At 36.2% G+C, this 26,348-nt stretch overlaps 2 protein-coding genes across 5 annotated transcripts in view; both read left to right on the top strand.

The window, feature by feature from the left end:
• LOC124643157 (glycerol kinase-like) overlaps positions 1 to 7,562 on the top strand; it is a 40,158-nt gene extending 32,596 nt beyond the window's left edge. For 2 of the 4 annotated variants that reach the window (XM_047182033.1, XM_047182031.1), the window contains exons 9-13: positions 109 to 286; positions 1,007 to 1,087; positions 1,431 to 1,555; positions 2,050 to 2,184; positions 2,825 to 4,747. In XM_047182033.1, the coding sequence (XP_047037989.1) occupies positions 109 to 286; positions 1,007 to 1,087; positions 1,431 to 1,555; positions 2,050 to 2,184; positions 2,825 to 3,456 (1,151 nt within the window). In that variant the 3' untranslated portion in view covers positions 3,457 to 4,747. Of the gene's footprint in view, positions 1 to 108; positions 287 to 590; positions 707 to 1,006; positions 1,088 to 1,430; positions 1,556 to 2,049; positions 2,185 to 2,824; positions 4,748 to 6,267 lie in introns of those variants that run through there. The other 2 variants (XM_047182034.1, XM_047182032.1) reach the window with 2 other exon arrangements.
• Positions 7,563 to 11,178: 3,616 nt separating this feature from the next.
• LOC124643107 lies at positions 11,179 to 13,148 on the top strand. The gene is made up of 3 exons (XM_047181964.1): positions 11,179 to 11,266; positions 11,351 to 12,569; positions 12,914 to 13,148. Exons 2-3 carry the CDS (start codon positions 11,355 to 11,357, stop codon positions 13,025 to 13,027), a joined length of 1,329 nt encoding a protein of 442 aa, XP_047037920.1. The 5' UTR covers positions 11,179 to 11,266; positions 11,351 to 11,354; the 3' UTR covers positions 13,028 to 13,148.
• The last annotated feature ends 13,200 nt before the right edge of the window (positions 13,149 to 26,348 follow it).

Consider the following 26,348-nt stretch of genomic DNA (forward strand, 5'->3'; position numbering starts at 1 on the left):
CGAATCATAACCACAAATCAAAACATCCAAAACTCCGCAACAACATAAATAAAAAACTTTAAAAAAGGGAATCAAACACTCTAAAACAATATATTCCTCTCTCCCCAGGGTCAATCGCCGTAGCGGGAGGTGCAATGAAGTTCCTCCGGGACAATCTCCGTCTGATCAAGGACGTCGTCCAGGACACTGAACACATCGCGGGACAGGTGTTTTCTACGGGGGACGTGTACTTCGTGCCCGCGTTCAGTGGACTGTACGCTCCTTATTGGAGGAAGGACGCTAGAGGGTACGTCGAAAATACAAAAAAATCTAGCTAGGTGTAATTTTAGGGCCATTTTTTACCTTAGAAAAGGTCCTGGACACCACTTAAAAAGGTCAGTATGCTACAAAATACCGAGTTACTTTCTAAGAACGCAGTGGTCTTGGTAGGTATGTAAAAAAGCGGTCACCCATCCATGGACTGTTGCGGCAAGCACAGCTCACCCCTCCTGGTATATCAATATGCAAGGTTGTAACTTAGATACAAGGTTTAGGGCATATTGGAGACATTTGACTATCGGTGAAGTTGAGAGAATCTCCGTCTGATCAAGGACGTCGTCCAGGACACTGAACACATCGCGGGACAGGTGTTTTCTACGGGTGACGTGTACTTCGTGCCCGCGTTCAGTGGACTGTACGCTCCTTATTGGAGGAAGGACGCTAGAGGGTACGACGAAAATCATCTGTCTAGCCTTTTCCCTACTATGTTGGGGTCGGCTTCCAGTCTGACTGCAGCTAAGCACAAGTGTTTTACATGGATTGACTGCCTATATGACCTCCTCAACCCGGTGACCCCGGTAACCCAATACCCCTTGTTACGACTTACTGGTTTCTGACTACCCGTAACGACTACCAATCATGTTCAATGACAGCCAGATGTTAAATAAAGATTGTTCTAAATTGTGAATGTACTCTCGGCACTTCCATAATTTTTTTCGTCAATTTCATTGGTATTATTTTGTTTCAGAATCATTTGCGGTCTGACTGCATTTACAACTAAGAATCACATCATCAGAGCGGCTCTAGAAGCTGTTTGCTTCCAGACCAGGTAAACTTATTTAACTTGTACAACTAAGAATACTGTGAAGATGAGATTTTTAATATAAAATACAAGTTTCCAATTGCGCTTTTACCCGCGTCCCGTGGGAAGTACTTCTCCCACCAGAATAAAAAGTAGCTTTACCTTGATATTATTTTTCGAACTGGTACAGTAGTTACTGACATAATTGCATGCAAGTAAACAAACAGACTCTTCAAATGAATAATTAGTTATTAGTACAAATTGATTTCGCTTTTTTTTTATCTGTGACAACATTTTTATTAATTCTTTGCTTTCACCAGGTAAATAAAATCAACCTACTAACATATAATATGTTTTTTTTGTTACACAGGGATATTTTAGAAGCGATGAACAAAGACTGCGGTATGCCCCTAGCCAAGCTGCACGTGGACGGCAGAATGACTTCCAACGATCTGCTCATGCAGTTGCAGGCTGATCTCATCGGTATTCCTGTGTGTAAGTAGATCACCACGTATATCATCACTTTGTTATATTTAGTTAAGTAGATGAGTCTTGGTTATTGAAGAGGTAAGTTGAAAAGATCTCGTGGCTAAGTCAAAGCTGCAAGGATCGATAGGTCGTAAGGCTAAGCAACTCTTGGCGCGGTTGGTCTCTGGATAAATGCCTATCTATGTCATAACTCTTTATGTCTTTCGTGTTTCGAAAGTTGCGTTAAATTAGTGGGTTCCGATTGTCATTCGAATATCTTTTGTCGTTACGGATACTCAGAAGCCAGAAAGTCTGACAACCAGCCTTGCCAAAGGATATCGGTTTCACCAAGTAATTGGATCAAGCCTGTCAGATAGGTTCCAAGTAAAGCACTGGTACTCAGCTGCATCCCTGTACACAGAAAGCCGACCCCAACATAGTGATGATGATTCTTTTTATGTGTGTAGTGCATAATATAATTGCGTACTTTCTTACTACTAATTTACTTAATTTTTGCACAGTGCGAGCGCAAGCCTGGGACATGTCGACCCTGGGCGTGGCGGTGGTGGCGGGCGGCGCGGCCGGCGTGTGGAGCGACGCCTGGCGCACGCACGACACCCCCAATGACACCTTCCTGCCCACCACTACTGATGACGGTGAGTGGTCACGTCAAACTTTATGGCGACGAGAAACAACTGCCAGAAATTAAAGGAGAAGCAAAAATATTTTTGGCTTCAGTGTTCATTTTGAGATTCAGTGATATGTATCTTTAATTGCTACTAGCTGATCCCGCGAAATTCGTATCGTTCAAATCTTCCCTGGACCTCTACAAACATTTTAAAACCAAAATCAGCTCAATCGGCCCAGCCGTTCTCGAGTTTTAATCAGAGTAACGAACAACAATTCATTCTTATTTTATATAGATGTATAATGTATTTTTAAAGGCATTTAATTTCAATATTTAGATACTTTTAACATAGTATATCACCGATAAAAGGTTATGCATATGTTCAAATAAATGAAATCTTTCAAAAAATGGTGGTATTTATTGTCAATGTAGTACGTACAAAGTATGATTCGTCTTTAAATGTGTTAATGTTAAAAATATTAATTCCATTTTTAGCCACGTACTAAAAGAGATAAAAAAATTAAGGTCGCATCAATATATTGTTCCTACCCATTGTTTCTAAAAATCTGGACCAGCTTTTGTCGTATTCAATCGAAACATTCTTAATAATTATATACCCAAGTAAATGCACCTCCAAGCAACAAACTAAAATAACTCTTTATTTTCAGATCGCGACGCCCGATACACCAAATGGAAGATGGCCGTCCAACGCTCTCTCGGCTGGGCTACAACTAAAAAATCATTCACCATGACAGGTCAGGCCAAACGAAAAACTAGCATGATGACCCAACAAAGTCTAGACGTCCAATCTTTACCCGACAGCAGAAAAAACTCACTATTCGACAACCATACTTTAAACTTACTAGACGTGAAAGTCGATAAAAATTTCGACGAAGGAGTCAATTCTTATGTTGAAGAGTTACTCCAGTATTCCGCTAGAAAATTCTCAATCTTTGTCCCCGTAAAAAAACTTAAAACGGAACACACTATTTTAGATGATATAGATTATTTTATGAGTAAAAAGGAATGTGATTATGGTATGTGCGAGTGTTGTCCCATTGAGAAAAAGGTGCAAACTAATTGGGAGTCTATTGAGGAGATCATCGAAAATGATCCCGAAATTATTTTCGATTGCGACGATAATCCTATTGTAGTCGAACCCGTCAGAAGTTCTGAACCTATATTTCTGACTTCTGCAATAAGTATGGGTGCCGCTACTTTGAGCAAGAAAATTAATTTCGATAAGTTACCGGCTTTGTTCAAGTCGATTTACAACAAAATTTCTAGTCCAATGACGTGAATTTTTTTCGTTAAAATTTTGTGTAGTAATTTAATTTGTTACTTATTTTACTACTTTGGGCTGTTAAGCCTGGCTTGGCTGTGTTGCCATAGTAAAGTTCCTATTACGAGTTAGGATTTAATTACTACGCGGGTTTTTTGTTGCCACTTTAATACTTTGGCAGCAAATTTTAATGGCTGGCAACATAAAGTATACGTCAAAATACTAACAGCTAGAAAGAAGATCTAATGCTTTTCTATAAAAATAGGTCCAAAACTGTCAAATGTATGTCGAATGACGTCAAAAAGTCGAAACAACGAATATATAGGTGTTATTATTATTGTTATGTAGATAATTTACGTCCAATCCCAATATGCGAACTATCTGTAGTTTTGCTCACTAGACATAAGAAATTGACATTACTTCTATGGGGTTTATGTCAAAATTCTGTCTCCAGTAAGCTAATGAGCAGATCGATCGAATATTGGGACCGGCTGCTAGTATGTTACTACAATTTGTTATTATTGAAATGTGATATTTTCGAATTAATTATGTTTGAAATTCATTAGGCGTATTGTACTTAAAATACGTAAGTACTAGTGTAGTCTTAAGGCCGATCCCGATATTTAAACTATCTGTTCATTTGCATACTAAAGATAGGAATCTATCTCTAGTAACCTAATCAATGGATAGTTAAGATATGGGGACGGCCGTTAAAAATAATGAAATTAGGTTTCGATACTCCTTAAAGCCAAATTAAATGTAGTTCGTTCCCTAAGGTATTAATATAAAAGACATTATAGTATCTATTTTATTTTCTTGAGAAATTCAAAATGTGTAGAAATTGCACATAGTAAATCTGAATTGGGTCATTATTTAATTTTCAAAAAAATCTAACTTTCGTATTATATTTTTATCTTTATTTTTAAGACCGTGTTTTGTCCAATAAATAAAATAAGATACCATACCACATTTTTCTATCATTTTTAAGACCGTTTTTAAGATTTTAATGTTGTATTATGCATGCGAATTTTCAGTATTAATTCAGTTTTATATAATGCTTGAACTAGGCGTTAAATAAAGTAGATCTTTCCATATTAAAATACTTAAAGAATATTTAGGTAAATTGAATAAAAAATGTTACAAACTTTTTCTCTTTCTATGTGACCCTTTTCAATAATAATTGTGCTTCTGAATAATTCTTAGTTCCTTATTTCGCTAGAATACTGTGTCGTCTTAAATGTAATTTTACTAACATTATAATAAGACTGGTATTAACTTGAATATTGAATAAAAATATTTATTTATCCTTTTTGGGTCTTTGATTTATTTTTGGTTCCTTGCATGAGTTGCATGATACCTTCAACTTTTAATTTCATGGCATGAGATTCTTTAAGTTTTTTGGGGACAAAATTATATTTCATTTTTAACAAATCCAGGGGATCATAGACATTTCGTTAAACATAAATTAAAAGAACAAGTTGTATAGTAAGTTGAATATCTTGGCAGTTATTACGGGTAGTCAGAAGCCAGTAAGTCTGACGACCAGTCTTACCAAGGCGTATTGCGTTGCCCGATTATCTGGGTTGAGGAGGTCAGATAGGCAGTCGCTCCTTGTAAAACACTGGTACTCAGCTGCATCCGATTAGACTGGAACCCGACCCCGACATAGTTAGGTTATTAGTTGTCTTGTCGAAAGTCGCCTTAAAACTGAGAAATTGACAGTTTAATCTTCTTATATACCCCAATAAACGAGATAAATCTCTTATATAGTGATAAGTAAGATAAAAACAATATGATAATCTAGATAAAAAATGGGGAATAACTGTTCCAAGTCGTAAATAGACATAAAAAATGCAATTGGTTTATGACAATCGTATTCTTAATTATTTAAATTGCGTGTAAGGGGATTTTTTACAATATTCAAATAATAATTGGATTTAGGTGTTTATTATTATAGCCACAATTTATATTATTTTGTCAATAGGCATGGCTGTATAATATTAACTATGAAGTTGAATTCTAAGAACTTTTCAACACAAGTATTGTCTTATCAATGTAGGTAAAAGTTACATGAAACAGTTATGGTTTTTTACACATTTACGCAAATCTCATTATATAATAACTGGTATAAATTACATATTAACTAGAATAAATGGTATTCATTATCAGTAATTAATTGACATTATTCATGAAGGTTTTAACTACTTAATATTACCTACATCCATATTAATAAATCTACATTGGGAAGTGCAAAAGTTCTACAATCCAGTCGTCGAGCGGTTTTTGCGGAATTTTGTGATTTCGAAACGATAAGTATTTTCAAATTTATTTATTTTTCTATTCACCTACACATTTAGCTTGAGCATTTTGATATTTTTGAGTGGTAGCACATATGATTTTTGATTTCGACATCACAAAATTTCGCATTGTTTTTTTAACATGTCTAGAAAGTCCTACATAAAAAAATAATCTTTTCATATTTTACTTTAACTGTCATTTAGTTCTGGTAAAAATTAACACATTGGTTTAAATTAACACAAAAGGCTTAAATTAACCTAAGATGGACTAAACCTATGAAATCGTTCGCTAATTCTTAATTTTCATTAGATATTAATATCACGCAATGATTTCCATTCCATGATTACTAAAATTTTAGGTCAAGAGTGACCTAATATTGGTGAATTAACTATCAAAGAACATACTAATAAGAATAGAACAATTTATTTTTCAAAATAGAGATAGTATAGTAGTCTTACCCAAAGAAATTCTTACCCTAATACAAAGTGATAAGGTTGAATATTAATATAATTCTTTCTTTATCTTTTACAGAGGAAAGATACAAGCTCCTAGCATCGATTCCGGCAACTCTTTACCTAATAGGTAGTTTTACAATGCTGGTCGTCTCGAACATTCTAAAAAAAAGGTGATAAGCGAATGTCGACTCTATTCGTTTTAGAATAAGTATTTATTTCGCTGTTACGTAGAACAAGACTTATGCTTTAAGTGTATGTTCAATTGTTTTATAATTTAAAATACATATTATCTTAAGTGACAGATGAAATGATGGATTGATTTTAGAAATGGCACTTAATTTTCAGTGGTGATTAAAATCTTTTGCCATCTGTTTTATTTATGTTTGACTTTTAGGGCGAGCTTCCACCAAAATGTATTAGTAAATTAATGTGCACACAAGTGTTTCTTTTAGTCTACTTGCTTTTGCAAACGTTTCTTCGTGCACGAACACAAGCCAGCAATGGACTCGCGAAGCTCACACATTTTTTTTTCGCGAACATTTTGGTGGATTCTCACCATTTGAGCAACTCAATCATCACTCTAAATTGAGTGAATATTGCAATAAATTTTGTTGTCATCCATCTACATATTTAATTGAATGTAAATAAATTACTTCTATCTCTGATTTTTTCGACTCCAAGAGTAAGTTTTTTATAATATAAATGTCTTCTAAATATAATATTAGATTTTCTAATAATGTTCCATCTTTTTAATTGAGAAGATATTTATTAACATTCAATTATGTTAAAGATCAAATGTGATTATTTAAAGTTAATTTTTTACCAATTAATTAGCATTTTTGTCTCAAGAATTTAGCATTTTCTTTGTTATCTACCTTATTTATGTAGGTGCAAATTAATGTGCTATATTTAAAGGTAGCTTTTTGTGTAAATACACTTATTGATATTGTAACACTTTAATGGTAGGTATATAATCCTAATCTTTCCTGTATGTTAAAGATCATGAGTAAATGTGTGTTTAAAATTCTGTCCAATCTGAAAAGGTTTTCTCTTCAAAGAACACCTACTATTTATTGAACTAAAAAATGTATAAGAACTTTCACGCATTTGTACTGAATAGAATGTAATAAACTGAATTTTTCAATGAATTGACTGCTTGTATGTCGCTGATTATAAAACAATAGAAATTCAATTGTGTCTCGCATATATCTGCGCTCCGATATACAACGGGTTAAACCATTTTCTCATTAATAGGATCTTCAACCAGGAGAAGTTTTAGATCAAGGAATAAAGTCAATAAAGTTTAACATTTCATAAGTTTTGACTAAAACAGTTTCGATATTATTTAATAAAATGATATTAAACGAAAAATGTCTTGAATTTTTTGAAATAATTTTATATTGGTCCAATTATTATTGCATTTATATTATTGAAATGTTTTTATGTAAATTGTGATGATTATAATTATTGCTCATTTTATTAATTTTATACTTAGTAAAATCATGTGGATTAATGAGTAATTGATTTAAATGTGTATTTATTTGGAAATGAAATTCTTTGCTATTTAATTAAATAGTAATTGTGACCTCAAGAAGACTATAAGTAGTTTGTAAGTTAGTAGTGTTAACAGCAATATTTATTGAATTTTTGAAAAAAATAGTTTATATCTTGTAATTTATCAAAATCATGTACAGACGAAAACAGGTCAACCTGCCCAAATCTGTCAAATTTTACCAATCAAACATTAACCTTCCGCAAAGTTTCCAGTTTAAGTCTACCGGCGTTCCTATCCTCGGTCTGCGGCACTAAGGAGTTGACCAGAAAAATTTTAGCCCCTTCACTGGTCGATTCTGAGGTGCCGTGTCTGACTGATGGCATGAACGCCTGGAAAGTGGCTTGCCCAAACACAGCCTTCCCTGACAACCCGGCTTCCCAGAGACAGTGGGACGAGCCGCTCTGCAGATTGACGAGAAATAAACTAATTGAAACATCTGTCAATACTGCTGAGCGTGCCCGCCTACTGGCTGTGGGAGAGTGGGAGTCAGGGTTATGGCTTCACGCACTGCCGTCACCTAGCGTTGGGACCATGCTGGGTGACACTACATTCCGGCTCGCTACATGCCTACGCCTCGGCGCTCCCACTGCGGCTCCGCATCGCTGCCAGTGCGGTGAATCTGTGGACCGCCTTGGGCACCATGGTCTTTCCTGTAGCAAAAGTGCTGGTCGCATGGCACGACACGCCAGCATAAATGACATTATCCGTCGTGCTCTTGTCACCGCCGGAGTGCCAGCCATTTTAGAACCCAGAGGCTTGGCACGCGACGATGGCAAGAGACCAGACGGAATGTCTATAATGCCTTGGATGATGGGAAGGTCTTTGGTGTGGGACGCAACCTGCGTCGACACCCTTGCACCTTCCCACCTTCCCAGTACGGCGAGCTGTGTCGGTGCAGCTGCTGCAGCCGCGGAAAACCTCAAGCGGCACAAATATGTAAACCTCACCGGCAATTGCATTTTTGAGCCGTTTGGGGTTGAAACCCCGGGACCATGGGGCCCAAGTGCCCACAGACTCTTTCGAGAAATTAGTAAGCGATTAGTGGAGTCCACTCGTGACCAAAGGGCTGGCCCATACTTCGGTCAAAGGATATGCATTGCCATCCAGCGTGGCAATGCAGCCAGCCTTTTGGGCACGATCCCAGCTGACAGCGATGCGGATGAATATTTTGATACTTAGGTTTAATATTTCCCTATATTAAGGTCACTTATACTTGGATATTATAGAATTGTTAACCTTCCACTATTGTGATAAAGTTTAAAATCTATTGAAGAAAGATAGATTGAGGTAGGTTGATTTGCTCTTAGAACATTCAATGTTTTTTAATATCTCAAGCATAGTAATTATAATAGCAACCAAGTCAATAGATACCCAGTACCCTGCTTTACTATTTAATTCCCCTATATATGACGAAACTAGCTAAAATTGTTGGAATTAAACATAAATCTGCGTTTTTTTTAAATTAAAATTAATATTTTTTGAGCATTCCCAGTGCATTATAATTAAGAATTATTTAAACTATTTCATTTATTGAAATCAATTATTGGTCTTAAGTTCTAGGAAAATAATTTTTGAAACATCATTTTTCAAAAACATGTAAATGAAAATCTTTTTTTATGTGTCAAATTGCATTTTCAGTTTTACTTATAATAAAAATGGTTGTTTTTTTATAAATAAAATTTAAATTAGTATCTAATGCAGGGCTGCCATACCAAAAATTATTGCCCTTCACAATTTTGGAATCACAATTTTTTGTACCTATTTTTACTTTTAGAAAATAAGTTTTTTTACAATACTTATAGAATTATTTGACATTATGAATGAATGATATTTGACGTTTATTATTCAAACATTTTTAGTACCTGGTTTTTTAAATAATTTCATGAGCCTTTTTAGTATTCTAATTTATTTGAATATTTGGAAGCACGGGATATTAGTACGAACAACATGATAATTAGTTATCTTCTAATTTATTGTACAAAATACTTAGATTTTCCAATTAGCTATATAAAATAATATTTTCTATGTAAATATTGAATACTTTCAATCATCCATCATAGTATATCATACCTATCATATCCATTATGTACAACCCGTGCCGATGAAGAATGGGATTAGAAATCGCGACAGCTGTATTCAACTCTCTCTCATGTGCTTTAGTGTATGAGCGAGAGGTAAATACAGCTGTCGCGATTTCTAATCCCATTCTTTATCGGCACGGGTAACAAAAGAAATTCAATTAATGTTGTAAGACTAAAATATCAATTATTAAATCATTTGACAGTAACCATTGTTTTAAGCCTACTACTGGCAAGCACGTAAAGTTTTTAATTTGTATCAACTATGAAGATTCAGAAAAGGCTAGATAGATGATGATTACTTAGGTCCTACATAAAACTTAAAAAATGATCTCGGTAGAATCACCTATAAATTGTTATTCAAGTCATTTGCCACCCAAACCAAAATAAAAACCATCTTTTCTTCATCTGCCTAGTCTTTTCCCGACAATGTTGGGGTCGGCTTCCAGTCTAACCGGATGCAGCTGAGTACCATTGTGTCACAAGGAGCGACTGCCCTGCCTGACCTCCTCAACCCAGTTACCCGGGCAACCCAATACCTCGTGATAAGACTGGTTGGTTATTCAAAACAGCCTTGTGTTGGGCTTAAAACATTGGTTTCTATTATAATCATAATATGACATAGTGTAATGTATAATGTATCTTAAGTGTTTTGGTTCTTTGTAATAAAATATTGCATTTGTTGGGTTTTCCTTTGTGTTTTATTACATCACATAATACTACTGTAAAGACGAAAGTTAGAAAAAATTACAACATATTGGTAGATGGCAATCAAGTAACTGATAGGTACTTCAGAATAACGTTTAGGGCTTTTGATCGAAGTGCGGGGGAAATAGTTCCCTCGAGAAGCGGGTGAAGCCACTGGCGAAAGCTATTTACACATCTGTATTAATATGACAAAAAAGAAACGTTTGTCTGTACATACCCTAAAGGCTCTGAAACTATTCAACTGATTTCAAAAATACGATGTTCGAATTCAAGATGTTGGGAAGCTATATTATCCCCAAAGTAACAGGCATTAAATTGCTGACTAGTATATTTTAAAGGTAAAATAAGTTTTCACTTTAACTGGAAAAGCGAATGTCATTTATAAATTGAAATTCGCGCCAAACATTTTTGTATATTGGCACTTTTGGCAATAACGTTTCGTTCAACATTATTTCTGAAATAATCGATATCTAACTGAATATAAACGTTACTTTAAAAAAATACTTTAATAACTATTAATATAAAGTACCTAACAGAAATAACGGTAATTAAATAAAATGAATTTTCGCTAGTATAAAACGATTTAAAGTAAAAAGAGAAAAAGGGAAAGAGGTTGCCATATTTTAGTTGTATTTCCGAACGAAGTACCGAATGCAGAACCGCCAACATCACACAACGAAATGTCAAAATCACGAGTTATCAGGTTATTGATAAGAGATAAAATTGTAAACATGGTAAGTTATTTCGGAAATAAATACACAAAAATAAAATAAAAACATCATTTACTGTTACTAATTCGTGCATCTTATCATTTTCAGTTGTATGCGCTTAACATGTGAACAAGGAAAGTGTATTTATTGTAGAAAGCCGATAAAAACAATAGAAATCTTTTCCTCCTCAATTATGGACATAAACAACTTGCCACTAGAAACATTCATAGAAATATTAATAAAAACAGATGGTATAACCATTGGAAAATGCCGACGGGTGTGCAAAAAATGGCTGGAAACCATAGACGACATAGACTATATTTGGGAGAAAATATGCTGCAAGGAGTACGAATATCAATCGTCTTTAGCCAAACAGAAGTCTGGCAAAGACTGCAAATGGTACCACATTTATAAAAACCTCACAATGTGGTCAAAACTAACATCTTTTGAGAAAAACATTCGTGAGTTCTACAAATTCACTTTACATGACAAAAACCATGCTTTAGCCATTGATTACGGAGTTTTACCTTTAAAAGATACTAGAGGAATAGTCCTGTATGACATGAGCACTTTGAAACATATACCAGTGGCTGTACCAGAGAAAAATTGCTTAAAAATCTCCAATAATGATTTTGCAACAGTCATACTGGTTAAATCTGGAATTCTTCTCCAAAGAACTCCGCTGTCTTTTGATGAAGACCTACGCTTCATGACAGAAGCATTTTTCAAAGCAGACAACTTTGTGTTACATGAAAAAGAACTCTATTTCTTTAATAACAGAGATGTTTTTGTTTGTGACCTAAATATGAGGAATCTCGAGTCTAAATTAATGCTGCATTGTGACTATGATATCAAAGAAATACAGTATTACAATGGTCAATTTTGTATCTTTACCGACTGCGGTAAAATAGTAACTGTATCTAAAGACAGGACTGTGACTGTTAAACATATAAACTGTCCCCCAGAATGGGTGAAACAAATTAAGTATGTCCGAGCGATCAACAGTCGGAACTTTGTATGTTATTCCAGAAATTTATTCAAAATTGAGACTGATAAATACCAGCATTTGTACCTAGATTTTCCACCAATCACAGCATTGTTTTTCTATGGAGATTTCGTACTTATAGGCACAAGAGCCAGTGAGATTTTACTATATAGATTGTCGAGCCAGAAAAGGGCAACAAAACCTATTTTTGAGAAACTAGCAGAGTTGCCAGATGGAAAATACGCTGTGTATTTGGATGTTTGTGAAAGGAAGTCGGGGCCAGTTATTGTAGTGGCAACATTCTTTGAGATTATACTGTTGGAGATTGATTTCTTTCCTGATGTAAGTACATATTTTCAGATTAATTTATGACCTATGTTGTTATTATTTTCATCTGCCTAGGCTTTTCTTTGTTGGGTTTGTAAAGCAGTCTAACTCGATGCAGCTGAGAAAAAATGTTTTACATGGAGTGACCGCCTATTTGACGTCATCCCAGTTACACGGCAATCTGATGCTCTTTGGTTAAAATTTATGGTCAGAGTTTCTGACCCATCATGCCTTCCGAAAGACGGATTTTGATCTTTATTTTATGACCAGTTAAGTTCATAATACAAAACTGGCAATCCTACAGTAACTTCAAGTCCGTTTTTAAATCAAATATTAATTCAATGTTCTTATTTTTTCAGGAAAAAGAAACAAAAACAAGTTTCCCAAACAACAAAGTGTTAATGTACAAGCGACTTCTAAGACTTCGAGACCGACTTCGACTTGGAGTGCCCTCGATCAAATCTATTGCGTAAGATGAAGCTTTAAAACTAGCCTGTAAGACTATTTATTCGAAAACCCATGTATTTATTAGGAACCGTGTTAATTTATGAATTTTTATTAAAATGTTGATGTCAGTCGAGGACAAAACCTTTATTTTGTTACTATGTTCTTCAGCAGTCAGCTGATAAATCGTATTTATTTCTGTGAATGGATATTTTTTATCTGACTGCCTTAAAAACTAGTTACCTACTCCTTCCTTATGAATCCCATCTCTAGTCTTGATAAAAACTGCTTGATAATCCGCTTACTAATTTGAAAATTTATCGTGATAATCAAAGGTGCTAGGCGCTATATTTTCACCTAAGAATAGTATCCAAAACAAACCACACAGCAATCGCACTTGTTCAACTACATTAAAAATTACACTAAGTGCTACAAAACTGGATTTTCACCAAAAACAACAATACGTAGGTATCCTGGTTTATTCTACCCCCAATTTACCAAAAGATATGAGCTGGGAACACACTGGTCAGTAAATCAAACCACTGGCTTTATCATTGCTTGTATTACAAGTGCAAATGAGCCCACAACGCGGAGGAAGGAAAGATAGCGGAGATGCCATAAGGAAGGTAGGTCAGGCACCTTCTTGTAGGTCAAGCAACGTACGGTAGGACTGATCAGTTACCAGAACTAACAAGGCTTTTCGGGTTCCTGAGAAAGATTGTGATTGATTAGTGATTTTAGGAGGAGCGACTGCTTATCTGACCTCCTCAACCCAGTCATCCGGGCAACCCAATACTTATTTAGAGACTGGTGTAGACTTACTGGCTTCTGACTACCCGTAACGAATGCCAAGGATGTTCAATGGCAGCCAATTGACAGCCTGATTGGATTAAATGATTTTGATTTTGCTAGTAACGTTCCTCGTCCCCCGAACACCCGCATGTTGGCGCGCTACTTTCTTAGGAGATTTTGCGTTATGACATCTCCGCTAGTCATTTTGTTCTCCGTGGCTTAGAGTTGTCACGATGCCAAAACAGCGCTGCAGACAATCTGAGTTTTAATCTTCAAGCGCTTTATTGTTCTGAACATAATATTAGCTGGGTGATTAGCTTTGTGTTAGAAATTAATAGTGGAGTGCTATTTTAATGGTAGCGTGTTTTGTGTGCAGTTTTGATTAGAGTTCATGAGTGCTCGATTTAGAATGCATGTCCTACATTGGAGTGCATTTAAACTGACCCAGCAAGTTATGATATTTGAATGTTTGTCAGTCAGAAAATTGATCATCATCCGACTTTATCGTCCCACTGCTGGGCATATGGCTCCTCTCATACTTGAGAGGTTGGTTCTTTAGCCGCTAAGCGACCACTACTTAGGTATCAGTAGGTATTGTTAGTCAGATTGGTATGCAAGAGAAAAAAATAAAAGATTCTTAAAATGATAGAGCTTTTTAATTTTCAGGAATTTAGCATTACAGAATGGTAATTCTAGAACTATGAATGCTGATTAACTACCTCTAAATACGACATGAGTCATTTTTGAAAAGGTGAAACTAACTGTAACCTGTTGCAAATTCTTCAAAAAAGGAGTTCTCACAAAAACTATAAAAGTAGGTAAATTACATTTAATAATACATATCAATAAATGATGTTGTGAAGAGTAAAATAGGACGATCAAGACGTAAAAAGGATTTGTAACTGATTTATGTATTTTTTTATCCAGGAAAACCGACAAACTCAGGCAGTTCATAATACCATTAAAACAATTTACATAAAACGTATATTTATTTGTCATAAGTACCTACACCAGTTTCCCTGAAATTGGGTAACTGAAAAGCTACAATAAATACAATGCCATGGTGGTAATACTAATTGGGCGGAATAATATACCTTCTATTACATTTCCTGACATGTTATTTTGTTATTAAAAAAAACCGTCGCAAAGGGAAGTTACATTGGTCGGCAGTGTAATTTTATTAATATTACTGGCTAAAGGAGATGGCCAAATTTTCATAGTAAAAAAACCCAGAATCGACAGCAACGAAATGGTTACCAATGGATTCATTATGATAGACCTTTGATGGTGCCAAAAAATTCATCCTGAAATCCATGGGGTAGAGGAGCTATAAAATATCATTTTTTCACAAAATAGGTTATGTTGAATTTGTGTTGATTTTTAAGATTCTTTAAATCAAGGCACATCAAAAGCAAGGTATACTAACATTAAACAAGCCAATAGTAATATCCTAATAGTTACAGAGTTTGCCTGGAGATTAAAAGATCTTGATTTTGACCCCTACCCATTGCACTATTGACATGAACCACTCCAGAAACGATTAAATACCGACCTGATCTACTTGGTGAGGTTTCCCAGCTACGTGCAACTTTCATAAACTGGCAAATGTAAATAATAATAAAAAAAACTCGGTGCATCGGCCTAGAAGTCGGTGTTTTTATAAAAAGTTTTTTTTTATTTTTGGCTCTTTAGTGACAAGTATAGTTGTCACTATCCGCATTAGTGGAAAGTTCTCGTCAATACGAATAATATAAGCCCAAACACGAGGTAGTTCACATATTCAGTAATCGAGTTCCCTCGATCTTCTCTGCTCTCCATCATCAAGTCAACTTTAAATCTTCACTCTTGTATAGTGCTAATAGACATACAGCTGAGTGTCAAGTGTTTACCCTATGCTCGCCTACAACTTTCGTAAGTTGCCCTCGATTTCTCAGGGTTTCCATCATCAGATCCTGACCTGATGACTATGGGAACATCTGGGAAGTATACCCTATCAAACAAAAATAATAATTTTGCAAATCCCAAACATCTAATGAACAGCAAATAGTAAAGGCAAACTTTTTCATAACCTAAATTCTTGATCGAAAAACCTTTATAAAAAGAGAACCCCATGGTTTTCGGATGATATGAAATACTTTTTTAAATCCACACATTATACTGAATCCAATGATACATGCGAGGTTTCTGTCGACTCTGGGTTTTTTTTTGGCCATCTCCTTTACCTACAGATAAGGCTTTCTGCGACGTGTTTTTACTTAATAAAGAGTATTTTATCTGAAGGGAATCTCTTTTTACGATGTCGTGTTTTTATGATTGTGTGTAAAAATAGGTACCTACTGAAATAAACAAACACATCCGGATTGAGAACCTCCCTTTTTGGGAGGTTGGTTAAAAAATATTTTACTAGATGGACATCAATAAAAGATCTTGTAACTTAAAGTGCCTATATGGAGATAGATAGCTAGCTTACTTCTGTCCGAACAAACAGTGCTTAGCCATATGTCTAGGCTACCTATCTTTGTGACAAATATCTCAATCGGTTCATCCGTTTTCCAATGATAGCCTAACAAACTTAGTCTCACATGTACATAAAAAATATAAGGCTACTAACAAGAGTCCTAATGCATTTTTTTCCTTCCAAACACATTTGTTCAACCATCAACGCAGACTTTCACTGAACATTCTGAAGCGCCTACATCATTTCACAGAGCAACGACTATTGTGCACAACTCATCTTTCAAAGACAAGTAGGCGCTGCCTATAACACAAACAAACATACACACGTACAGCTATTATAAGTACGTAGGTAATAGGAAACTATTCTACCGTGAAGACAGACAAAACGTCTCGTGTCTGCTATCCTACTATTGTCTTGCGATTCCTTTTTGTAGTTTTACGTGTTTTTCAGTGTCACGGTTTGTATGTATAGATACTATAATAATCATATAAACTTAGGCTCTGAAGATTTGTAGAAATTAAATTGTCCTACTTCTGCCGACGACATAAACAACAGTTATTCTAAAAACAATGGATAACCGAAACGTAACCAGCTGTTGAGCTGTGCTTATTTTACCAATGGGCGGCAATTTAAGGCTCGTTATAGTTTGGTAAAACAAACTTAGTAAGGCCCGGTTGTTCGAAGGTCGGTTACGTCAAGGTTAGGGTTAAATTCTAGTTACAGTAAAATTAACAGGGTTTAAATTCAAAAAGCGTTGTTGAAGTACCAGTAAGTTTAACGAACGTTAAAATAAATGTCAAATTAACCGTGGTCAAAATTGACAACGGTCAAATTTTAACTTTAAATTTATCGTAACGTACAAACAACCGGGCCTAAGACATGGTGCACTTGCAATTGCAACCCAACCTATTGAGTAGGTATGTACCTTCATTACACTGTTACTGTTAGGGTGCGTCCACATCTGGCGAATGCGCCGCGAATGCGCAGCACGCGAGCCGATCGCGAGCTGTCCGCGAGCTGCGCGCGTGCAGTCACTGCAATAGTTCGGTGCGCCTCTTTAGCGCAACTCACGCAAGGCTCGTATAGAGCGCGCGAGCGGCGCGCGATCTGCGCGCAATCAGTTCTCGCCCTTACAGTTCCGTATATTGGCTCAGTACTATCGAAGATGGCAGACGTCGCGCGCCGCCTGCGCGCCGCTCGCGTGCGGCGCTTAGGTCGCGCGCGAGCTGCGCGCGGGCCAAGCAGAAGCGGCGCACGAACAAAAATGCACGCGCGCAGCTCGCGGACAGCTCGCGATCGGCTCGCGTGCTGCGCATTCGCGGCGCATTCGCCAGATGTGGACGCACCCTTACAGCCTTTTTATCGTCCCACTGCTGGGCACAGGCCTCCTCTAACACGGAGAAGGATTGAGCATTAATCACCACGCTTGCTCAATGCGGGTTGGTGATTTCAGACTATATAGTCCAGGTTTCCTCAAGATGTTTTCCTTCACCTTTTTATCAGCTATTGGTGTCCAAGATATACTTAGAAAGTACATACAAACTTAGAAAAGTTGCATTGGTACTTGCCTGACCTGGAATCGAACCCGCGCCCTCTTACTCGAGAGGATGATTCTTTACCCACTAGGCCACCACGATTTCATTACACTAAGTATTGGTAAATATTATATGAAAACCTTGTGAAAACCCTAAACAGCATGCAGGTATATTCCTATACAGTAGGTCTTTGTAATACTGTTAAGTAGGTAAACACTTGGGTACTCACGCTCAAGTTAATACTAGATTTCGTTCCAAACCTAGAACATGATACCTACCTACTTAAAATTTACCATTTAGCACTTATATAGTACTCAAGCTAAGTATAGGTAAGTTCAGTTGTAATAAAGCATCTGTCTTCAAACGGCTAGACTAGTTGAAAATTAGTACATCTAAAGTTACACGTAAGAAACTTTAGTTTTGTCGCGAACACGGAGTAAGGAAAGATAGTGGAGATACCATAATGCAGGTAGGTCAGGCACCTTCTTCTAGGTCAAACTGATCATTTTGGTCATACGTAAGTAACGTATGACCAAAATGATCAGTTACGAGTGAACTAATGAAGCGTAGGGTTCTTTGTGACATCTGTCAACGATTTTTGGTAATACAAAAAATGATCGGGTCCAAAGAAGGCATATAAGAGCGAAGACAGTAACGTTCCTCGTCCCCCGCACACCCGCATGTTGTCGCGCTACTTTCTCAGGAGATTTTCCGTTATGGCACCTCCGTTAGTCATTTTGTTCTTCATGGTCACTATAGACTGAAAAGTGAAACTTCGGCGTGGCAATCAAATAGCTCTTTCTTGTTTTGAAGTTGGATGCAATATATTTTACACTTCAATTGTTTTGATACCTTGCTCGTTTAAATTAATTTCTGCTTATAACTTTGGGAAACACTGTTTTGGTTATAAAAACTAAGGTAGTAAGTAAGTATTAATGTTTAGGCTAGTTTTTCAGAATAAATTACGTAACAATATGTATTAAAATTTTCTTTTCACGACAGCGGGTGAGCCATTTCGTATAAGTACCTAGTTATTTGTATTTAAGAAGGGCTACCTTATTTTTTTAAAGCTTTGGCTCACGCTAGGATTTTCTCTTATGCCAATCCCACCACGACTTCTAATATTAAATTACTTATGTACCACAAATATAGGTATTACCTACATAGGTACATGCATTAAATAAAATACAATGAATTTTGGTTACGATAAATAATATTAACTTTATGTCCTTTTAGGTTTCTAGAAGAATTCACGATAGTCAAAATGTATGAACAAATCACAACATAATGCGAGGCGTTAAAAGACTAAGTTCGTAGTGACAAAGTTTGGAAATCAATACTTCTGGAAGCTTGTTAGACTAATTCATATTAGGGTTGAAATAGCGAAGGTATCCAGACTAACCTCTACAATATACAGGAGTTACAAGGTTATATACTTACCTAACTATCTTTATGCTTAAGTTAGCTTTCAACACCCGTATCACTCCCATCGTGTGGTAACTATGCCTATAACCTTCCTCGGTAAATGGGCCATGTAATAATGAAAATATTTTTCAAATAGGTCCAGTACTTTACTTCCTGAGATTAGAAGAAATACATCAAATACATCAGCCTTATAAAATTGTCATAGACTAGCTTCTGCCAGCGGTTTCACCCGCATCCCGTGAGAACTACTTCCCGTACCGGGATAAAAAGTAGCCTATAGCCTTCCTCGATAAATGGGCTATCTAACACTGAAAGAAATTTTCAAATCGGACCAGTAGTTCCTGAGATTAGCGCGATCAAACAAACAAACAAACTCTTCAGCTTTATAATATTAGTATAGATATTTCATGAACATTTCATATCGAATTTACCGCTTTTTTCTAAATCTGAAAAAATATTATCAACACTGGAAAATCCAAGTTTCCAATCAAGGTTTTCAATCGGTCTGGTGCTGGAAAAATACCTGATTTGTAATTTGCCTACTACCATTCCTCTTCATATTGATTTATGAGCCCAAACAAACTATCGGACATTTTGAAAGCTTCCTGAAAACAATCGCCTAGATTCACCTTGAGCAAAGCAAAGCAATGGAATCGTATCAAACACACAAAGTCAATATACATATATTATACCTACATATAACGATGAACCTACGAATTCTAATCTGTGTTACTCAAAAGGATTTCGTGTTCAAATCAATCTTTAAGAAATCTGAGAATCGCGACAAAGGTGAGTGTACGTTTTTATTTATTTCCTGTACAATATAGGCGGGGAGTCGGTCATAGATTTTTTTATGTAAGATTTGAAGTTTGTACGACCACTTTTCAGATATACTAAAATAGATTGTGATAGCATTTTGGGTAACTTAATCATTTCCCGCACGTGTATTAAAAGCCTGTATTATATTAATGATGTCCTCCTAGCCGATTATCGGCTACGGCGGCTGTTCTCATGTAAGGAGATTAGCCAACTGCTCAGGACATATTATAGTGCACAAGCATTTGCGCAGACACAGGTGCACTCCCTATTCCTTTACTCTCATAGCCCGATGGGACGGGAATCCGACACGACCGGAAAGAGATCAGGCGCAGGACCGACATTTACGTGCTCTTCGATGCACGGGTGAATCAATCACCAACTTCCAGGCTTCGGGCTGCTTTGTGAAAGTCTTCTAAAACCCACAAAGCGATTTCGGCCCGACTCGGGAATCGAACCCGAGACCTCGTGCTCAGCAGCCACACTTGCGACAACTAGACCAACGAGGCAGTTATATTAATAACGATGTTTTAACTATATTACTGGCAAGTTTCATCAAAATCTATCAAGTTGTTTTTAGGAGCAAGAGAAACAGATATCCATGCGTAAAATAACAAACTAACGCGTTTTTTATACTGCATTCCGCCAAAGATTTTACCCGCTCTCTAAGGGACCTACTTACTGCATCCGGATAAAAATTAAGCTTTAGGTAGGTATGTTAGACTGATGTATAAGCTGTATTAATACCAAGATTTATCAACGACGAGATTTTCCATGTGAGAGTAACAAACATATAGACATTGTTATACAAACTATCGCGTTTATAATAATTAAGGATTACACTAGGAATATTCCCAAATACTTACCCACTCATGTTCGTCAATAATTCATAGCAATCTAAAATATAATTATCTAAGAATATTAATCCTTAATCTGGAGAGCGAATTTCATCGGATAATCTTAATTGTATCTTATATCTCTTGGGTACTCCTGCCTCTAGAGGTCAGTCGGGCTCTTTATTTTTATATTAAAAATGTTTTGTACATTCAATCGCTGTAATTATTAGTAGAGAGGGGACGTTGTAATTACTAAAAAAGGTTATATTATAGGTACTTTAGTTCTTGTAAAATTGACCATGCCTCTTTGGTCTAGTTTCCGTAATATTGCGACTGCTGTGAACGAGGTCTTGTGTTCGAGGGCTGCGGGATTGTTCGCGCGAGTTACCGCGGCCCTGGTACATAAAAGGCCTGCCACGGAACACGAAGGTTTTTAGTCAGTAAGAGTCTGATACTCCCTCACTGCTGCTAACCCACAGCGGGAGGGGTCATTTGATGATTTTGACGTCGTTAAAAAAAAAGTCTCGTGTTCGATACCCGGGTCGGCCGAAATCGCTTTGTGTGTTTTAGAAACAAGCACAAAGTACCTAGTCCGGAGTCTTTAAGTTGGTAATTGATACAAAGTAAATGCTATTGAACAGCCAGAGGCTAGTTCGTCAGCTTAAAATCTATTATAATTATAAAAGCTATTATTCGATACTGAGAATTCCTCATTGGAAAATGCCCAACACAGCCTAAACCTATTGTTTCTAGGAACCTATAAGCCACTTTGGCATTTAATATAGGTACTATACACTTGACCTTTAAATAAATAGTATTCTGGTAACTCCAAATTAGTTTAATAATATTTAATATGTCGGAACAACTTTTCACACACGGTCGGTTAGCCCCATGGTAAGTTATTAATTAACTTGTGTTATGTGTGCTAACACAACTGATAAACTACATATATATACGTATTTATAAATGCATATTGTGACACCCAGACCACGGCCAACAAGCATGCTCATCACACAAATGTCGACCGAACCGGGAATCGAACCCGGGACCTCAGGTTCGGCAGTCCGGCATGGTAACCATTGCGCCATTGAGGTCGTCAAAGTTGCTTTTAGATACTTCGAAACGTTCCCTGTTACACCATCTCCCGAGCCTTTTCTCTCAACTATGTTGGGGTCGGCTTCCAGTCTAACCGGATGCAGCTGAGTACCAGTGTTTTACAAGGAGCGACTGCCTATCTGACCTCTTCAACCCAGTTACACGGGCAACTCTCGCAGTCACAAAAAAATACAAAACATATTATTTTAAAAAAACGTTCTTTAGCTTATATCCAAATGCGTGTACAAATAATTTTACAAATTGACGAGAGAACAGCATTAGAAATTTCAAAGGAGGATCTAAATGAAATAAAAATATATTCAGCTTTTTCTCTCCACTGTAAAATTAGTTCATGGCGACATTCCTCTATTTGCCGTATCAAATACGATAAGCTAGACTGCTAGACTTTTGAATTAAATTATTTAAACACTGTTGGAATCTCGCCTTCAGTCCGACATTTTTATATTATGGATACTTTGGATTTTATAATGTTACTTGCTTCCATCCGCGGTTTCAACCATGTTCAAAGAGAACTATTAAGCTCACATATATAAAAAGTAGCTTATATATTAACCTGATAAAGAAGCTATATCACTGCCAATTCTCATCAGAATCCATTCAGTACTGTTTGTGTGAAAGAGGAACAAACATCCATACGTGGGTACAAAATTTGTCGTCACAGACTAAAAACGTCCACTGCTGGTCTCCCAAATTAAAGGGATTTGCTCATACTCACCCCACTGGGCGTGTTTGTAGGTGAGCAACAAACTTGTATGTGTATACTAGCTTCTGCCAGCAGTATTACCCGCGTCCCGTTTTCTTCGTTGTCGTGTCGTTGCGTCGCGTTTTCAAATCGGAATAGTACCTGTGATTGGCGTGTTCAAGCAAACAAACAAACTCTTCTGCTTTATAATATTAGTAAGCCTACCAATAGTTAAGGAGTTAAAGTGTCAAGCTCCTGTACTAGACTGGTGTTTTGTCTGAGCTTGAATATCAAAGCTCCCCTTTGTGTCGGCGTCTGATTCCCGAGTGTCGAGTTGTTCATGTGTGTGCAATCAGAAAAACGTCAATGTTCAGCAGCTATTGTTTTTAATGGTGTTAGAGGCTGTTATGAAAATTTCAAAACATAGGGAGGTTTTTATGCCTTTTTTTTAACGACGTCAAAAATCATCAAATGACGCCTTCCGCTGTGGTTTAGCAGCGGTAAGGGAGTTTCATGCCCATTTTCACCAACAAATGCCTAAATTTAGGGATCCCCTAAGAGCATTTAGGGAACACTTAATACGAAATTCGTTTTCACCAATGTTTAAGTGTCCCTTGTTACCTTTATTATTAGGGGAGCCCTTATTTTAAGTGACATTTAGTTAGGGAAACGTTAAGAGATTGTTGGTGAAAACGGGCATCAGACTCTTTGCCCGTTTTCACCAACGAATACCTAAATTTAGGGAGCATTTACGGAACACTTAATAAGAATTTCATTTTCACCAAAGCCTAGGTGTCAATTATAACCTTAAAATTTCACTTAAACTTGGGGGCCCGATTGATGCCTGCTTAAACAACCCCTATCATTATCATGACAGAATACAAACATATTTTGAACCGTTTCTGGCGATGGATAGTGAAATGAAACGTAAACTTTTAGAAAGTTTAGAAGCTGTGGAGGTTGTGGATATGTAAAATAATAATCATTAGAAGACCACGTACCTATCTTACGTGAAAGAGCAGATGACTGAGAAATAAGTACGATGATCATGACTTTTTTATAAGATTATAGGTTATCACTTGCTATGAATGCACTTGCTAGGTCACTATATGTGTATGTATGTCACTATGACTGTTCAGACCTAAGCGGTATTCGCTACCACCTGCGACAGAGAAAACCCAGTGGGTATGCGATAATATTACTGTTGATGTTCGGGATGTATGCCGCTGCTCTCGCGCGGTATGTACTTCTACCCACAGCGGCAGTGAATATCGCTCAGGTCGCTCTAGCCGCGGTATAGTTATCGGCACGGATATTGAGCCCTGACCTTCACCTGCGCAGAAGCCATTTATTGGTTTATTGCGTTATGTGTACAGTGTGCAAAGAAGTAGGCTAACATTGAAAATAATAAATTATGTAAATTAAAACAAAGATAGTAAACAAATATTTTAATATTATATAGTCCTCATATGATGTACCAAACATTATCATCATCCTCCTGCACCAATTCAATTTGGGGTGAGCTGGGCGCAGCATGATTTTACACGTCTTTCCAATTTCTCGCACCACCTGAAACTAAATAAATATAAATAAATCTATAATTTTAACCCCATACTTAAATCCATCAACTCATGGAGAACAAAAATACAATGAAGCCCACAGTAAAACAAGGAACACAGTTGAACGGCAATATCTTAATACACTATATTATTATACACAGATATTATTCACATTTACCTGTAAACGGTTCCTATCGCATTAAAACTATTTGTGACTGGATCCAAGCTTTGTTTTTGGCTTCGTTCGTGGTCCCATCCGTTTTTTGTTTAATATTGTGTCGCTATGAGACGTCAGAAATTTCACTAGCTTGTCTTTTTCTTCTGTAAGAAAGGTTTATCCTCGTTTTCTCTTCTCTGCTAAAATAAACTTATCTATTCAACAATAATAAACCCAAAATTAACCTCACTCTATGTACACATACACATCAGTCAATTTGACAAACACGCGAATGACATAGGTAAAAATTCACCTATAGAAAACCTCTTTACTGTTTTATTGCATAAAACATAGCGTAATGTAGTTTAAGTTAAATTAAAATAACACCACAAGAAAAAAAACTCAGAGGCTTTAGTAATATATACTCGATAGACGTTTATTTCTTAAGAAGTACAGAAAAATCATTTTATCGATAAAATATCGACTTTGCATTATCGTTTGTAGAACTAGTAATCTGTCACTTACTTAAGGGATCCATGTACAAGTGTGGTGAAAATGAATTTAGGTAGGTGTCAAATTGGGAGGGGTCCTTATTAAAAGTAGCATTTAGATAGGGAAACGGTAAGAGGTTGTTGGTGAAAACGGGCATTACTGACTAAAAACCGTCGTGTTCCGTCGTAGGCCTTTTATGTACCAGGGCCGCTGTAACTCTTTCGAACAATCCCGCAGCCCGGGCAGGCCTTGGCCCTGCTGGGCCCCGATGTTTTTATATGTCTTCAGTCGATTCAGCTGCTTTTCTGTGAAATCTGTAATTAGTATTAGGTACATATATGTAATTAATATTAGATATATTCCTAGGTGAAGAGTTTGTTTCAACGAGCTAATCTTAGGTACCGCTGGACTAGGGTTGCCAACTTTTTTTTACAAGAAATAAAGTATATTCAGGTCTATGAAGATTATTAAACAGTATTTTAGCAAAACAAACAGTATTTATTTATTATTTTTAAATACATATTTTTTGGAGCTTCTAAATGTAACACATAATAATGTGTCTGCATTTTGATGCTGAAAACAGTATTTTGTATACTTTTTTTTTGTTAGACAGTAAAAAGTATAATTTAGTGAAAAACAGTAGAACACTGTTTAAAACAGTATAGTTGGCAACCCTACGCTGGACTGATTTGATAAAGACTTTTAGTGTTAGGTAGCCCATTTATCGAGAAAGGCTCCTTTTTATCCGGGTGCATGGAGTAGTATCCACTGGTGAACCTACTGGTGGAAGCTAGTAACAGATATAGATAATAAACGGATTTAGCTGTTTCCTGTGAATTTAATAATATTTTTGAATTTTGTACTCAATTTTATTTTATGCTTTATTATTCAGTTTTTTTCTAATTTATAACGTAGCTATATTGTCTGTCTAATGTAATATCTATATAAATAATTAATAAATAACCAGTTACTACCTATATTTCCATTCTTTAATTTATGATTCGTAATTCCATTTTTCATCACCATTTAAATTACATTAATTGGATTATTAAAGTACCTAGCAAAATATAATTAAGATTTGTAGACGCGATCTTAACCCCATGAAACATGGGGCAGATAGGAGAATCCCTTCATAAATAATAAATTAGGCACAATTAACAATGCAAACCATGGGATGTTCAGATGAGCAATGTAAACATTATACAGGCTGGTTCATTTTTATTCATTAAAATTTTTAATGTTAAAATATTGTATGTATTTATGTAGGCAAACATTTAAATATCTAGCATGTTTTTATTCAGTACTAGCTGATCCCGCGAACTTCGTATCGTTCAAACCTTCCCTGGACCTCTACAAACATTTTAAAACCAAAATCAGCTCAATCGGCCCAGCCGTCCTCGAGTTTTAATGAGACTAACGAACAACAATTCATATTTATTTATATAGATTTAAATAGATTTAATTGAAGAAATAATATGGTAA

Source organism: Helicoverpa zea, chromosome 26, assembly GCF_022581195.2.
Source record: "Helicoverpa zea isolate HzStark_Cry1AcR chromosome 26, ilHelZeax1.1, whole genome shotgun sequence".
Classification (NCBI taxonomy): domain Eukaryota; kingdom Metazoa; phylum Arthropoda; class Insecta; order Lepidoptera; family Noctuidae; genus Helicoverpa; species Helicoverpa zea.

Coding starts and splice junctions, on each gene's coding strand:
- LOC124643107 (XM_047181964.1), top strand. CDS start 11,355: ATGCGCTTAACATGTGAACAAGGAAAGTGTATTTATTGTAGAAAGCCG. Junction 12,570..12,913: donor AGATTGATTTCTTTCCTGAT/GTAAGTACATAT, acceptor TTATTTTTTCAG/GAAAAAGAAACAAAAACAAG.